This window comes from Sus scrofa, chromosome 12 (assembly GCF_000003025.6).
Source record: "Sus scrofa isolate TJ Tabasco breed Duroc chromosome 12, Sscrofa11.1, whole genome shotgun sequence".
In the NCBI taxonomy this organism is placed as follows: Eukaryota; Metazoa; Chordata; class Mammalia; order Artiodactyla; family Suidae; genus Sus; species Sus scrofa.
The window spans coordinates 33,285,358-33,299,213 of NC_010454.4; the positions used below are offsets into that span (position 1 = coordinate 33,285,358).

General features: G+C 49.1%; 1 protein-coding gene across 1 annotated transcript in view; it reads left to right on the forward strand.

Annotated features, from left to right (window-relative positions):
- Positions 1–11,448, forward strand: part of SCPEP1 (serine carboxypeptidase 1) — a 31,297-nt gene extending 19,849 nt beyond the window's left edge. Inside the window, exons 7-13 of the mRNA XM_005656968.3 lie at positions 2,268–2,305; positions 3,371–3,499; positions 4,372–4,465; positions 5,245–5,358; positions 6,805–6,942; positions 7,883–8,046; positions 10,843–11,448. Coding sequence (XP_005657025.1) covers positions 2,268–2,305; positions 3,371–3,499; positions 4,372–4,465; positions 5,245–5,358; positions 6,805–6,942; positions 7,883–8,046; positions 10,843–10,926 — 761 coding nt within the window. The 3' untranslated portion in view covers positions 10,927–11,448. The remainder of the gene's footprint in view (positions 1–2,267; positions 2,306–3,370; positions 3,500–4,371; positions 4,466–5,244; positions 5,359–6,804; positions 6,943–7,882; positions 8,047–10,842) is intronic.

Consider the following 13,856-nt stretch of genomic DNA (forward strand, 5'->3'; position numbering starts at 1 on the left):
GCTAGGGGTCTATTCGGAGCTGTAGCCGCCAGCCTACTCCAGAGCGACAGCAATGCTGGATCCGAGCCGCGTCTGCAACCTACACCATAGCTCACGGCAACGCCGGATCATTAACCCACTGAGCAAGGGCAGGGACCGAACCCGCAACCTCATGGTTCCTAGTCGGATTCGTTAACCACTGCGCCACGATGGGAACTCCTGGGATGGTTATTTCTTTCCCTCATTCTCAGCATCTTCAGGGCAAGACTGAAAGAACAGAACAGAGAGCAGAGTCTCTATGGTGAGAAGAGCTGCTCTTTGGTGTTCCTTCCTGGATGTACCTCCTAGGACTTCCCAGTGTTGCAGAGACCTTGGTGTGAGGGGCCAGCAGGTTGCCTGCCACGTGCCTCACTCTGAGTGACAGTCTCACGCTTCCTTCTAGGGCTCATCCCAACTGCATAACAGGATGTGCTCATTTCATTTAACAGCTGCTTTACAATAGCATCCATGGGATGCTGTTACTATCCCAGTTTTGGAGATGATAAAACTGAGACTCAGAAAAGTTAAGCAGTTTTCCTAAAGTCACGCAGCTAAAGCCAGGATTCATATCCAGGCCGCAAGCAATCCACAAACGTAACCATTACCTCGCTGCAGCTTGCATCACAACTGCGGCTCGGATCTGATCCCTGGCCTGGAACTCCATATGCCATAGGACAGCCAAAAAATAAAAATAAAAAAAAAAAAAGAGTTCCCATCGTGGCGCAGGGGTTAACATATCTGACTAGGAACCCTGAGGTTGCGGGTTCGGTCCCTGGCCTTGCTCAGTGGGTTAAGGATCCAACATTGCCACAAGGTGCAGCATAGGTCACAGATTTGGCTTGGATCTGGCATTGCTGGCATAGACTGGTTGTGGCAAAGGCTGACAGCTCCAAAATTCAACCCCTAGCCCAGAAACTTCATGTGCCGCAGGTGTGGCCATGAAAAAAAAAAGCTTATGGTGCTTGATACTTTGTTGGGACATCTCTCAATGGCACTAACCTTTCTTTCTTTCTTTTTTTTTTTTTTTTTTGTCTTTTTGCCATTTCTTGGGCCGATCCCGCAGCATATGGAGGTTCCCAAGCTCGGGGTTGAATCGGAGCTGTAGCCCCCGGCCTACGCCAGAGCCACAGCAACTCGGGATCCGAGCCGCATCTGCGACCTACACCACAGCTCACGGCAATGCCGGATCATTAACCCCACTGAGCAAGGGCAGGGATTGAACCCACAATGTCATGGTTCCTAGTCGGATTCGTTAACCACTGACCCACGACGGGAACTCCAGCACTAACCCTTCTTAGCGTTATGGTGATTGTGAACTTGTTCAAACCAAGCCCAACTTTATTTTATAAAGCTTTTTATTGGCTTCAGTCTCTTAGTAAATTCTCAATATTTTTGGATTGAATTGATTGGCAGCACAGCCGCAGACACTTGAGTTGCGAAATCATTAATCTTCTTCCTTAATTAGCTCCTTGGCGGAAGCTAGTGTCCCCAAATTGGAGGAGCAGGCAGGATGCAGAGCAGAGCTGTGGGGGCGGGGAAATATTTTAAGCTGTCAAAAAGTCTAGAAGTCTGCAGATAAGAGCCTCCACTGCACACGCACAGCCTATCTGTGGTGCCATCACCAGCCGTGACTCACTTGCTGGGCCAGTATCAGGCCAAATTAATGTGCCATTAGTCCTGAGTCAACAGAAAGGCCCCCACAGCCTCGCCCGACCTCCCACTGAGACATCAGCCCTGCATGGGCACTGGTGAGTTAAAGGGCCTTAAAGGAATTCCTGTTGTGTCTCAATGGAATGAGAATGCAGGTTCGATCCCTGGCCTCACTCAGTGGGTCAGGGATCCAGCGTTGCCATGAGCTGTGGTGTAGGTCACAGACTCGGCTCAGATCCCACGTTGCTGTGGCTGTGGCGTAGACCAGCAGCTGTAGCTCTGATTTGACCCCTAGCCTGGGAACCTCCACATGCCGTGGGTGTGGCCCAAAACAAAAAAAAGCAAAAAGCAGTGTGTGGGGGCTTCAAGCCCAAAGCCATGAGTTTCCTTTTTTGGCCAGGCCCATGGCATGCAGAAGTTCCCAGCACAGGGATCGAACTAGTGGCAACGCCGGATCCTTCACCAGTAGGCCACCAGGAAACTTCAACCAGTGGGCTTCTTACTTCTGCCTCCTGCTTTGGGAGAAAATCGAATTAAGATTTTCTTTGGGAGGACAGAGCCACAACCAACTTATTTTCTATGTATGTGGTTTCTTTTAGATTCGGTGGTCTCCTGGGGGCCTTACCTGTACAGCATGGTAAGTAGATGCAACTCTGCACCCTGGTAAACAGCCCAGCTGACCTCTTTTGTCCCCAGGAAGGACGGTGCTAGCTGGGTTTGCCTACAGTTGACACTGCTCCCTAAGGATATATCAAATAATCCATAGCAAACTGAAGCCCCTAAGCTGACCTTGGGGACAAATTTAAAGAAACATCAGCACAGTTATCCCATCTCTCCACGTAAAAGAAATGCACATTTTATTTTTTTAAAATTTTTTGTTGATATTGATTTTAATAATTTTTATTTTTTTCTGTTATAGCTGGTTTACAGGGTTCTGTCAATTTTCTACTGTACAGCAAGGTGACCCAGTTACACATACATGTATACATTCTACTTTCTCACATTATCATGCTGCATCATAAGTGACTAGATACAGTTTCCAGTGCTACACAGCAGGATCTCATTGCTTATCCATTCCTAAGGCAATAGTTTGCATCTATTAACTCCAAATTCCCAATCTATCCCACTCCCTCCCCCTCCCCAGAAATGCACATTTTAAAATCTCCCAGCTTTTTTTTTTTTTTTTTTTTTTTTTTTTTGATTTTAGGGTCGCACCTGCAGCATATGGAGGTTCCTAGGCTAGGAGTCAAATCAGCTAGAGCCTCTAACCTAGGCTACAGCCACAGCAAGGCCAGATCTGAGCCATGTCTGCAACCTGTACCACAGCTCACGGCAACCCTGGATCCTTAATTCACTGAGCAAGGCCAAGGATCGAACCAGCAACCTCACAGTTCCCAGTCAGATTCATTTCCGCTGCGCCACAACGGGAACTCCTAAAATCCCCCCAGCTTTTGATTATACATTTTCAAATGCTCAGAATAGTTGAAACATCGTGGTCCACACCCACCTAGCCATCACCCAGACTCAGATGACATTTTGCTGTATTTCCTTCAGCATCACTTGTAAAGCTGTGCTTTTCGCATGGATGCTCCCCTTTTCTCCTTCCTCTCCCCCCCCTTTCTGTTACCTGTCCCTGACTGGAGCAGTGCCAGATGTGTGTCTCTAGCAAAGTGGGCCGTTTGGTTCTTGGTTTGCTTTCCAGTCTCTTCTCGATGACCAAGGTCTGGCAGAGGTGTCTCAGGTTGCAGAGCAAGTCTTGGATGCCATCAACAAGGGACTCTACAGAGAGGCCACCGACCTGTGGGGGAAAGCCGAAATGGTTGTCGAACAGGTAACAGGGGACCCACTCGGGGCCAACCTGCTTGGCTTTCTCCCAGGAATAAAGGGACCTTGGTTGGTGATGTCAGGATTGGGGTCTGTCCTGAGACTGCCCACAAGTCTGGAGATAATGTGAAGAGAAACGAGAAATCTGATGGGGCTGAGCAGGGACAGGGTGAGAAAGCCACCCTATCCTGCAAGACTTGTCTGCCCCTCGATTAAAAGTATGCCTTCTGTAAGAAAGAAAATGTCTTGCAGAGGCCACTGTTTAAATCCTTGCCAAGGAACATTCTGGCCCCAGTTGGGGGGCAAAATGCACAGGCTGATGACTTGAGTGTATAGGACCCTCGCAGTTCTCCCCAGAAATGAACACACAGGCCCTTGGTTTGCTCCTGCAGCATCGGAATTCCACTCAGATGAGCTGCTCACTACCCCTCAGGAAACCAGGCTGACACCACACCCCTGGTCGTTGACCCTTCAAAGCTGCATATCTTCTTTCCTTCCTACCTTTCTTCCTTCCTTCCTTCCCCTTTTTGGCCAGCCCTCAGCATATCGAGTTCCTAGGCCAGGGATCAGATCCGGGCCGCAGCTGCAACCTACGCCACAGCTGCAGCAACACCGGATGCCCTAACCCACTGTGCCAGCGCAGGGATCAATCCTGCATCCTGGTGCTGCAGAGACACCACCCATCCCATTGAGCTACACTGAGAACTCCCAGAGCTGCATTTCTCTTGGTCCGAGCAAATGTCGAGTGCAGCCTGTCCTTGGATAGGATGGAGAGCCAGATGCCTGTCTGTTTCGCATCTTTCCAGTCCTTTAACCCACCGCGTACCCGCTGGTAGTGGATAAATAAAGCCAACAGCCAAACATGCTTCTGTATTTCAGAACACAGATGGGGTGAACTTCTATAACATCTTAACGAAGAGCTCCCCCATGTCTGCAGTGGAGTCGAGTCTAGAATTCACCCAGAGCCACCTAGGTGAGTGGACCTTGAAGTTGCTAGACCCTGTCACAGCCTCCATGCTAGAGGAAACCGATGTTTTAGAAGGCTTTATGGCTTATATGCCATAACATTCGCCCATGTTAAGTGTGTCATTCCGTGGCTTTTAGTTTACGTACGGAGTTGTACACTCATCCCCACATGAGCGTTTTAGAAGGTTTTCATCACTGCAGAGAGAACCCACATGTCTGCCTGCAGTCGATTGGTCTTCCCACTTCCAGCCCCAGGCAACCACTGATCTGCTTTCTGTGTCTCTAGATTTGCCTTTTCAGGACATTTCATAGAAGTGGAATTATGCCCTAGGTAGTCTTTTGCATCTGGCTTCTTGCCCTTAGTGTTTTTAAAGTTGGAAAACCCGCTCTGGCACATTGATTTAGAGTGTCAATCATCTAAAGCCTGGATTGAGTTGTCTTCCAGCGGAGCCCACTTCTTTGCATCCTCGTTCCATATGGAAGCTGCTGGAGGCCACTAGATTCCACCCAGCTGATTGCCCTTGGCCGTGCTAGATAATCTCCATGGCCCCCAAGTACATAAAATGCAGCAATCAAAACTAACAAAGCATCTCCCCTTTGGTCACCTTCCTGACTTTTGCCCCCCAGCCAGGGCGGGGAGCCAGGGAGTGGATGATTTTCCTTTTCCAGGTGCAGGCCTCCCCTTTTGCACGGCATCCTCTTAGGCATAGCATCCCCAGCTTAGAAAAGAGCTCCTCTTGGTCTTATTTCCAGTCCTTTAACCCACCGCTTACCCGCTGGTCTTAGTTCGTCTTTTCCAGCGCCACGTGAGACACCTACAACAGAATGCCTTGAGTCAGCTCATGAATGGGCCCATCAGAAAGAAGCTCAAAATCATTCCTGAAGACTGCTTCTGGGGAGGTAACTAGTGTGACCTAATTAAGTGCCTTTTGTAGAGGTGGGGGGCGAGAGAGGTGAAACATCAAAGACTCGAAATAGTTCATTTGTAGGATGGGTTTTGGTGATGGCGATGGTGGGTTATGGGTAGAACAGTATCACTACCCATGACTGATAGAGGAGCAAACACACACACAGAGACAGGAAAGAACAACTGAAAATTGGTTCATAATAAGGGCTTGGTAAGGGAAGTGGATGGGGAGAGAAATGAAACCATTGGGTATGAGTTGTTCGTGGCTGAAGGCAGGAGCGGGTCCACGGGAGTCATCACACTCTGTCTGCTCTTTACTGCTGTATCAGTTTGATGTTTTCCATAAGAAACCATTGAGATTAGAAAAGCCATACTCGGAGCTCCCATCGTGGCTCAGTGGTAATGAACCTGGCTAGTATGCATGAAGGTGCGGGTTTGATCCCTGGCCTCGCTCAGAGGGTTAAGGATCGGGTATTGCCGTGAGCTGTGGTGTAGGTCGCAGACACAACTCAGCTCTGGTATTGCTGTGGCTATGGCGTAAGGCCGGTGGCTACAGCTTCATTTGGACCCTTAGTCTGGGAACTTCCATATGCCGTGGGTAAGGCCCTAAAAAGACAAAAAAGATTTTTAAAAAATCAACAATGGCAAGTGCTGTTGTTTTTCAGCATCGTGGTGGTATCAGTTAGGGATCCAGCAAGAATGCCTCGCAGACCAATTCCTTTCTCACCTGGGGTGGTCATCCGTGTGACTTTACCAACACCAGCTCCAAATTGGTCTTGAGCTGACCTTTTTATTACCGAGGCAGCCCTACTCATTCAGAACTTAAGACTTGGCCCTCGTGGAGTTTCCTTTGTGGCTCAGTGGTTAACAAACCCGACTAGCATCCATGAGGACACGGGTTCGATCCCTATCCTCGCTCAGTGGGTTAAGGATCCATCATTCCCTGAGCTGTGGTGTAGGTTACAGATGCGGCTTCGATCTGGCATTGGTGTAGGCTGGCAGCTGTAGCTCTGATTAGATCCCTAGCCTGGGAACCTCCCTATGCCGCAGATGTGGCCCTAAAAAGCCAAAAAAAAAAAAAAAAAAACCCACAAAAAAACAACTTGGCCTTCATGTTACTTGGCAAAGGAGGAAAACCAATGGTGGCTCCAAAGAGACTTGTCCCCTGAGAGGACCAGCCCAAAGCGTATCTTCTGAACCTCCCTGTTTCATTAACCTTCCTCACAAGCTGTCAAATCTGCTGTGATCACAAGCTCCCTCTGTGCTTTCCTTGCACACAGCCAGCTCGAGGCACAGATTTCTGGGTGGGTTGGTGGATGTCAGTCTTCCTTAGGTGTTACCCGGTGGTTCCTTGTGGATGCTGGGTGCCCTGGGCTGCAAGATGCCTCTTGTTCTGGCAAGTTCCAAGCTGCTGCCTCTGTCTCCTTCCCCTTGTGCAGGCCAGGCTACCAATGTGTTTCTGAACATGGAGGGGGACTTCATGAAGCCGGTCATCAGCATTGTAGACGAGTTGCTAGAAGCCGGGGTCAACGTGACCGTGTATAACGGACAGCTCGACCTCATCGTGGACACCATGGGTAGGAACCACTCGGAGGGGTGCGGGAAGGCAGTGTCATGGCTTGAGCTCCAGGGGAAGTGGCCCTTTGGGGCTGGTGACTTTGAAATGCAGGAGGAAGGCCATTTCCTGCTACCGCCACCCCTTGACCTTCACTCTCTGAAGAGGGCAGAGCTGAAGGTAGTGACCCCCTCAGAGAAGCCTGGCCTGGCCAGCTTTTGAGGACTTAAATATGATTAAAGAAAAGGACACCCCAAAGTCAAAAAGAGGACATTTCCCTGGCCACTGGGCAAAGGCACCATGGACCTGAGGGAACAAAAAACTCATTGTTTTTGGCAGTGTCACCGGAGCTAGTAGGCTCTGCAAGTGAATCAGCACTAGACCCAGGTGACTCTGTAAACCTGAGGATGCAAGTGAAATGGTCCTTGTGGGGCCCTGCCGTATTGGCTGTCGGAGGTTTCAGGAGGGCCAGGGAGAGGCTCAGGCAGGTTCTCAGAACTGGCAGGCAAATCGAGGCACGTGGTCTGGCAGGTGCGAGTGCTTCTCAGCATCAGCAGAACTGGATGTTTTTACGACTCTTAAGCCAAAGGCACTGAGGGCCATTTGAAAAGGTTCTGCGTTTCTTCCTTGTTTGACCCACGTGATCCATGAGACCGTCCGTTGCCTTGAGACTTCTCCATCCTTCTGGCAGCCTCTCCGCCTCCAGATTTCCTTTCTGCAGAGTGTAGGGCAGTGGGAGAGTCAGAGGCAAAAAGTGGTCACAGTGTTACCTTTCACTCCGAGCTGCAAATTACAGGGTCTCAGGCCCCGCCCACACCCACTGCACCGAAATTTGCATTCGTGAGTTTCATCCTAGGAAACTCATCCAGCCTAGGAATTCCACACCAAGATATAGGACCCAGATTTCTGTTCCTGCTCCACCCAGCTCTTAATGCCGCACCCTTCTTTGTCCCTCTGGCCAGGTCAGGAGGCCTGGTTACGAAAACTGAAGTGGGCAGAGCTGCCCAAATTCAATCAGCTGAGATGGAAGCCGCTGTACAGTGACCCTAAGTCTTCGGAAACATCTGCTTTTGTCAAGTCCTACAAGAACCTGGCTTTCTACTGGATTCTCAGAGCTGGGCACATGGTAAGAGTCAGCATTTATTCTAGGCTTACTGCAGTGGCCGGGATCAGGGGGGGACAGGGAGCTGCAGGCATTGGTGGTGTGTGTGTGCACTGCCTGGGCTGGTCTTAGAAGTGTGTTGGGTTTGGCGTGGCGGTGTCTCTAATGAAACTCTGCTATTAGCACTTCATTTAAAAAATAAATCTTTCTGGAGTTCCCATCCTGGCTCAGTGGTTAATGAATTTGACTAGTATCCAAGAGGATGCAGGTTCGATCCCTGGCCTTGCTTGGTGGGTTAAGGATCTGGCATTGCTGTGAGCTGTGGTGTAGATCGAAGATGCGTCTTGGATCTGGCATTGCTGTGGCTGTGGTATAGGCTGGAGGCTGATTTGACCCCCAGCCTGGGAACCTCCATATGCCACAAGTGCAGCCCTAGAAGACAAAAGAAGGTGTTTTTGTCCAGGCTCTGAGTACCTGCGCTATTGACTCGGAAGAGGCAGGAGGAAGTCTTAATGCACAGCGCTGTTGTCTGGAGGGGTCCCTGCGGGGGTTGGGAGGAGCTAGCCGTGGACTGTCAGGGGTGCTTGGAGGTCAGGCCCCTTTCCTCTTGGTTTGTCACAGACAGAACAAGACGTCAGTTGGGGGCAGCCTTAAAATAGCTCATGGAGAGTCTTACTAAATCATCCCCAACCACTTCCCTTTTAGTTGATGAAATGTCATTTTGGTCTACCTCACCGTGCATGTGCTCTCTGAGGATCTTGCCGGGCAGGAGGGTGAGAGAGTCGTGGAGCCCAAGGATTTCAGAACTTGGAGCCCTCAACTCTACCCACCATCTTTGTGGAAGAGAAACTGAGCCTTGTGCGCACCCCACCCCCCTCCTTTTCATCCATTAGGGGAAGTTTTTTTTTGTTAAGGAATCCTTTGAAAAATCTTAGAGAAGGAGTTCCCGTTATGGCACAGCGGAAACGAATCCGACTAGGAACCATGAGGTTTCAGGTTCGATCCCTGGCCTTGCTCAGTGGGTTAAGGATCTGGCGTTGCTGTGAGTTGTGGTGTGGGTCTCAGACGCAGCTTGAATCTGGCATTGCTGTGGCTGTGGTGAGGCTGGCAGTCACAGCTCCAATTTGACCCCTGTCCTGGGAACCTCCAATGGCCCCGGGTATGGCCTTAAAAAAGAAAGAAAAGTCTTAGAGAAAAACAAAAGCTGAACAATATAAACCATTGTTTTAACAATGTAAAAGTGGGAGTGCCACCCAAACAAAGGGTCTTGTTTGTATTTGGTTACAGATTTGCTGGTAGCCTCCCCCATGGCTGTTTCCTACCCCTTCTCAGAATGGGATTCTTCCCACACAGAGAATCCTTTAAAATGTTTAAAATGTTCAGAACCTTCCCTCTTCCTTGAATAGCTGGGTCCTTAGTAACACAAGCACAGGGCCCTTGTATAAGAAATCAGGGAGTTCCCGTCGTGGCTCAGTGGTTAACAAGTACACTAGGAACCAAGAGGTTTCAGATTTGATCCCTGGCCTCACTCAGTGGATTAACGATCCAGTGTTGCCATGAGCTGTGGTGTAGGCCGCAGATGCGGCTTGGATCTGGCATTGCTGTGGCTCTGGCGTAAGCTGGCAGCTTCGATTAGACCCCTAGCCTGGGAACCTCCATATGCCGTGGGTGAGGCCCTAAAAAGACAAAAAGACCAAAAAAAAAAAAAAAAAAAAGAAGGAAAGAAAGAAAGAAATCAGGGGAGTTTCCTTTGTGGCTCAGTGGTTAATGAACCCGACTAGCATCCATGAGGACACAAGTTTGATCCCTGCGCCTCGCTCAATGGGTTAAGGATCTGGCATTGCTGTGGCTGTGGCGTTAGGCTGGCAGCTACAGCTCCAATTCTACCCGTAGCCTCGGAACCTCCATATGCCTCAGATGCATCCCTAAAAAGACAAAAAAAAAAAAAAAAAAAAAAAAAAAGAAAGAAAGAAAGAAAAAGGAAGGACGAAAGAAATCAGGGAGTTCCCACTGTGGCTGAGTGGTTTCAGAACCCAACATGATCTCTGTGAGGATGCAGGTTTGATCCCTAGCCTTACTCAATGGGTTAAGGATCAGGCGTTGCCACAAAGTCACAGGTGTGGCTCCGATCCTGTGTTGCCTTGGCTGTGGTGTAGGCCAGCAGCTATAGCTCTGAGTTAACACCTAGCCCAGGAACTTCTCTATGCCACAGGTTCGGCTGTAAAAAAAAGAAGAAAAAAAATAAAGAAAGAAAGAAATCAACAGAACGGCCCAAAATGGAATAGAAGGTGCTTTCCTAAATGCTCACTTCTCTAAGCCCCTGGAGCCCAGCAGGGTAGGGACCCAGAAGAGCTTTTGTCTAGTTCAGGGTCATTTCTCAGAAGGGAAGCTCTCCTTTTTTTTTTTTTTTTGTCTTTTTGCCTTTTTCTAGGGCCGCACCTGTGGCATATGGAGGTTCCCAGGCTAGGGGTCTAATCAGAGCTGTAGCCGCCGGCCTACGCCAGAGCCACAGCAATGTGGGATCTGGGCCGAGTCTGCAACCTACACCAGAGCTCACGGCAACGCCGGGGCTAGGGACCCACTGAGCAAGGGCAGAGATCGAACCCGCAACCTCATGGTTCCTAGTCGGATTTGTTAACCACTGCACCACAATGGGAACTCCGGGAAGCTCTCTTAAGGGATGCACCCAAGGGCAGCTGTCCTCCCAGGTTGCTGTCACAGAGCTGGCCCCTTTCTTGGGAGCAGAGTCTCAGGTTGCCGCCCCTGAACCTGGCCCCAAATGGAACCAGGAGCACTAACTCGAATACTGCTTGCTTCTAGGTTCCCTCCGACCAAGGAGACATGGCTCTGAAGATGTTGAGGCTGGTGACTCAGCAAGAAGAGGGGGGCCCAGGCTGGAGGTGAGCCTCTTGGTCTCGGGAAGCATCCTTCTCCCTTTGAATCGGACTTGGGGGAAGAACCTGACCTTGGCTGTGATTGTGAAGGTTATCATCAGCTCCCACAGAGAACAAAATTGTTGCCTCTGTGGCAACTTGGAAATCATTTCTGTTTCTGAAAACTAAGGGTTTTTTTTTTTTTTTTGCCCTTTTTTTTTTTTTTTCCAACTGGTTTTGTTTTAATCAGAATGAAGGGCTGAAATAGATGAACATTTTCTCTTTACAAAAGCCGTTTATGTGATTTATAGAAAAAAGGAAAACACAGGTAACCAAAGAACAAATGAACACCCACAGGCTCCCTTTCCAGGGATAAGCACGGTTACCACTTTAGTATATATCCTTGCAAATCTTTTTTGTTGCTATATATACATATCTATTTTTTACAAAAACGGAGTCATTGCTATGTTATTTTACGGTCTTTCATTTTTCACTCATCCCTATGTCCTGAACACCTTTTCATGTCAATAAATGTTCTTCTATAGCATGTTTATCTGCTGAGCATTCCATTTTATTTTATTTTATTTTATTTGTTTTTTGTCTCTTTTTTAGGGCTGCACCTGCGTATATAGAGGTTCCCAGGCTAGGGGTCAAATCTGAGCTGTAGCTGCCAGCCTATGACACAGCCACAGCAACGCGGGATCCGAGCCATGTCTGTGACCGCAGCTCACAGCAATGCCAGATCCTTAACCCCCTGAGTGAGGCTGGGGATCGAACCTATGTCCTCATGGATATTAGTTGGATTCATTCCGGCTGAGCCACATCAGGAACTCCGAGCATCCCATTTTATGAATGTACCGTATGTTATCTGCCATATGCCCAGTTGTTTCCCATGAGCAATGCCTAGTTTGTCACTTTCTAAATGGTACTTTAGTGATTCATCCTGATAGTTATATATTTTTTTTCAATTAAAAAAAATTGAGGGGGGGTGCTGCACCCATGGCATTCGGGAGTTCTTAGGCCAGGAATTGAACCCGTGCCATAGCAGTGACCCAAGCCACTGCAGTGACAACACTGGATTCTTACCTGCTGAGCCAGCAGGGAACTCCCTAATCATTACGTTTTGAAACACATCCTTATTTTCTTACAATAAATTCCTAAAAGCCTACTTAACTTCGTCAAAGGATTACAACATTTCTTTAACATTACAATGATGCATTTGGGACTTTTTTTTTTTTTTTTTTGTCTTTTGGCCATTTCTTGGGCCGCTCCCACAGCATATGAATGTTCCCAGGCTAGGGGTCGAATCGGAGCTGTAGCCGCCAGCCTACGCCAGAGCCACAGCAACGCGGGATCCACGCTGTATCTGTGACCTACACCACAGCTCACGGCAACGCCAGATCCTTAACCCACTGAGCGAGGCCAGGGATCGAACCCACAACCTCATAGTTTCTAGTCAGATTCGTTAACCACAGAGCCACGATGGGAACTCCTGAATTTGGGGCTTTTAAGTTTTAATTCATGGCCAGGGGTCTCCAGAAGGGACCCGATGGCCTTTTATGATGACCCTGAAACACTACGTCTTGTAATTGCAGGGCTGAGCTATAGAAAACCAAACCCTGCGTCTCTTCCTACAGAGCGTGAGGAAAGAGCGATGAGCAGGTTATTCCCACGTGACCAGCCACTTCTGGTCCGAGACTAGGACAGGCTTCCCTGGATGCTGCTCCACCCTTGCCCTGTGTTTTGCTGCTGGGAAGAAGCTCACCTGTACTCCTGTGTACCCTCGGGCCAGGGACAATATGAAAGGCTTGTGCTGTGTCCCCCTGGGCTCCATCAACGCTTATCACTTTGCTGGGTATCTTTGTGGAAAAAAACGTTACCTATGAGTATAACTAGTTCCTGAGTCTTGTGAGTCCTTCTGGCATTGAATTACAACCCCCTTTGACTCCCCAACCTCTTTTTGGTTAGAGGTTAGGGTATTGGTTGGGAAGGAATGCGAATTTGAACATTAGGATGTGGCATGTGGGCAGATTCCAGGGAAACTGGGACCCCAAGCTTTTTTGCTACTGGAACCTGGAAACTGCTTGAGCAAGTTAATCTCCTCTTTGGCCCTGAGATCCTATAACCAGTTCCCAGACTTGCCTGAGGCCCCTGTTCCTGCCACGTGATAGTCTCAATCCACACCCCTTCCTTCTGTGCGGATTCCCTGTGCTGAATTGGCAGAAGAAGAAAAGGCTCAGGGGAGTTCCTGTCATGGTGCAGCGGTTAACAAATCTGACTAGCATCCGTGAGGACACAGGTTTGATCCCTGGCCTCGCTCAGTGGGCTAAGAATCTGACATTGCCATGCGCTGTGGTGTAGGTCGCAGACACGGCTTGGATCTGGCATTGCTGTGGCTGTGGTGTAGGCTGGCAGCTATAGCTCCGCTTCAACCCCTAGTCTGGGCACCTCCATATGCCGTGGGTGCAGCCCTAAAAAAGGAAAAGAAAAAAAAAAAAAAAAAAAAAAGCTAAGGCTTGGTTTATAGATGGTTCTACATGATATGCATGCATCAGCTTTGGCACTAAAACATCTCTCTGGGATCGTCCTGAATGATGGTGGTGAAGGGGAACCTCCCGGGGGACAGCACTTGGAGCAGTGCACCTGTTTCTTCACTTTGCCACCAAGAAGAGATGGCCAGAAGAAAGGGTGTGCCCTGAGTCACAGTTGAGCTGGGTTGTTGGAGTGGAAGGAGCGCAGCTGGAAAATCAAAAGGTCAGAAGGAGAGGGATGAGGGTAGAGCTTTCTGAATGGCAGGATACAGAGATATTTGGGTTCCACGTGAATGCTCCCTAAAGGGTAGGAAAAGGCTTTAATAATTAGGTGGGTTGATGACCCATTCTGTAGCCATTCAGGTAGCTTCCTTCCCCAGCAACTCCTGAGGACTCGGGAACAAAGTGGCCCTGGTGACAGTGATGGAGG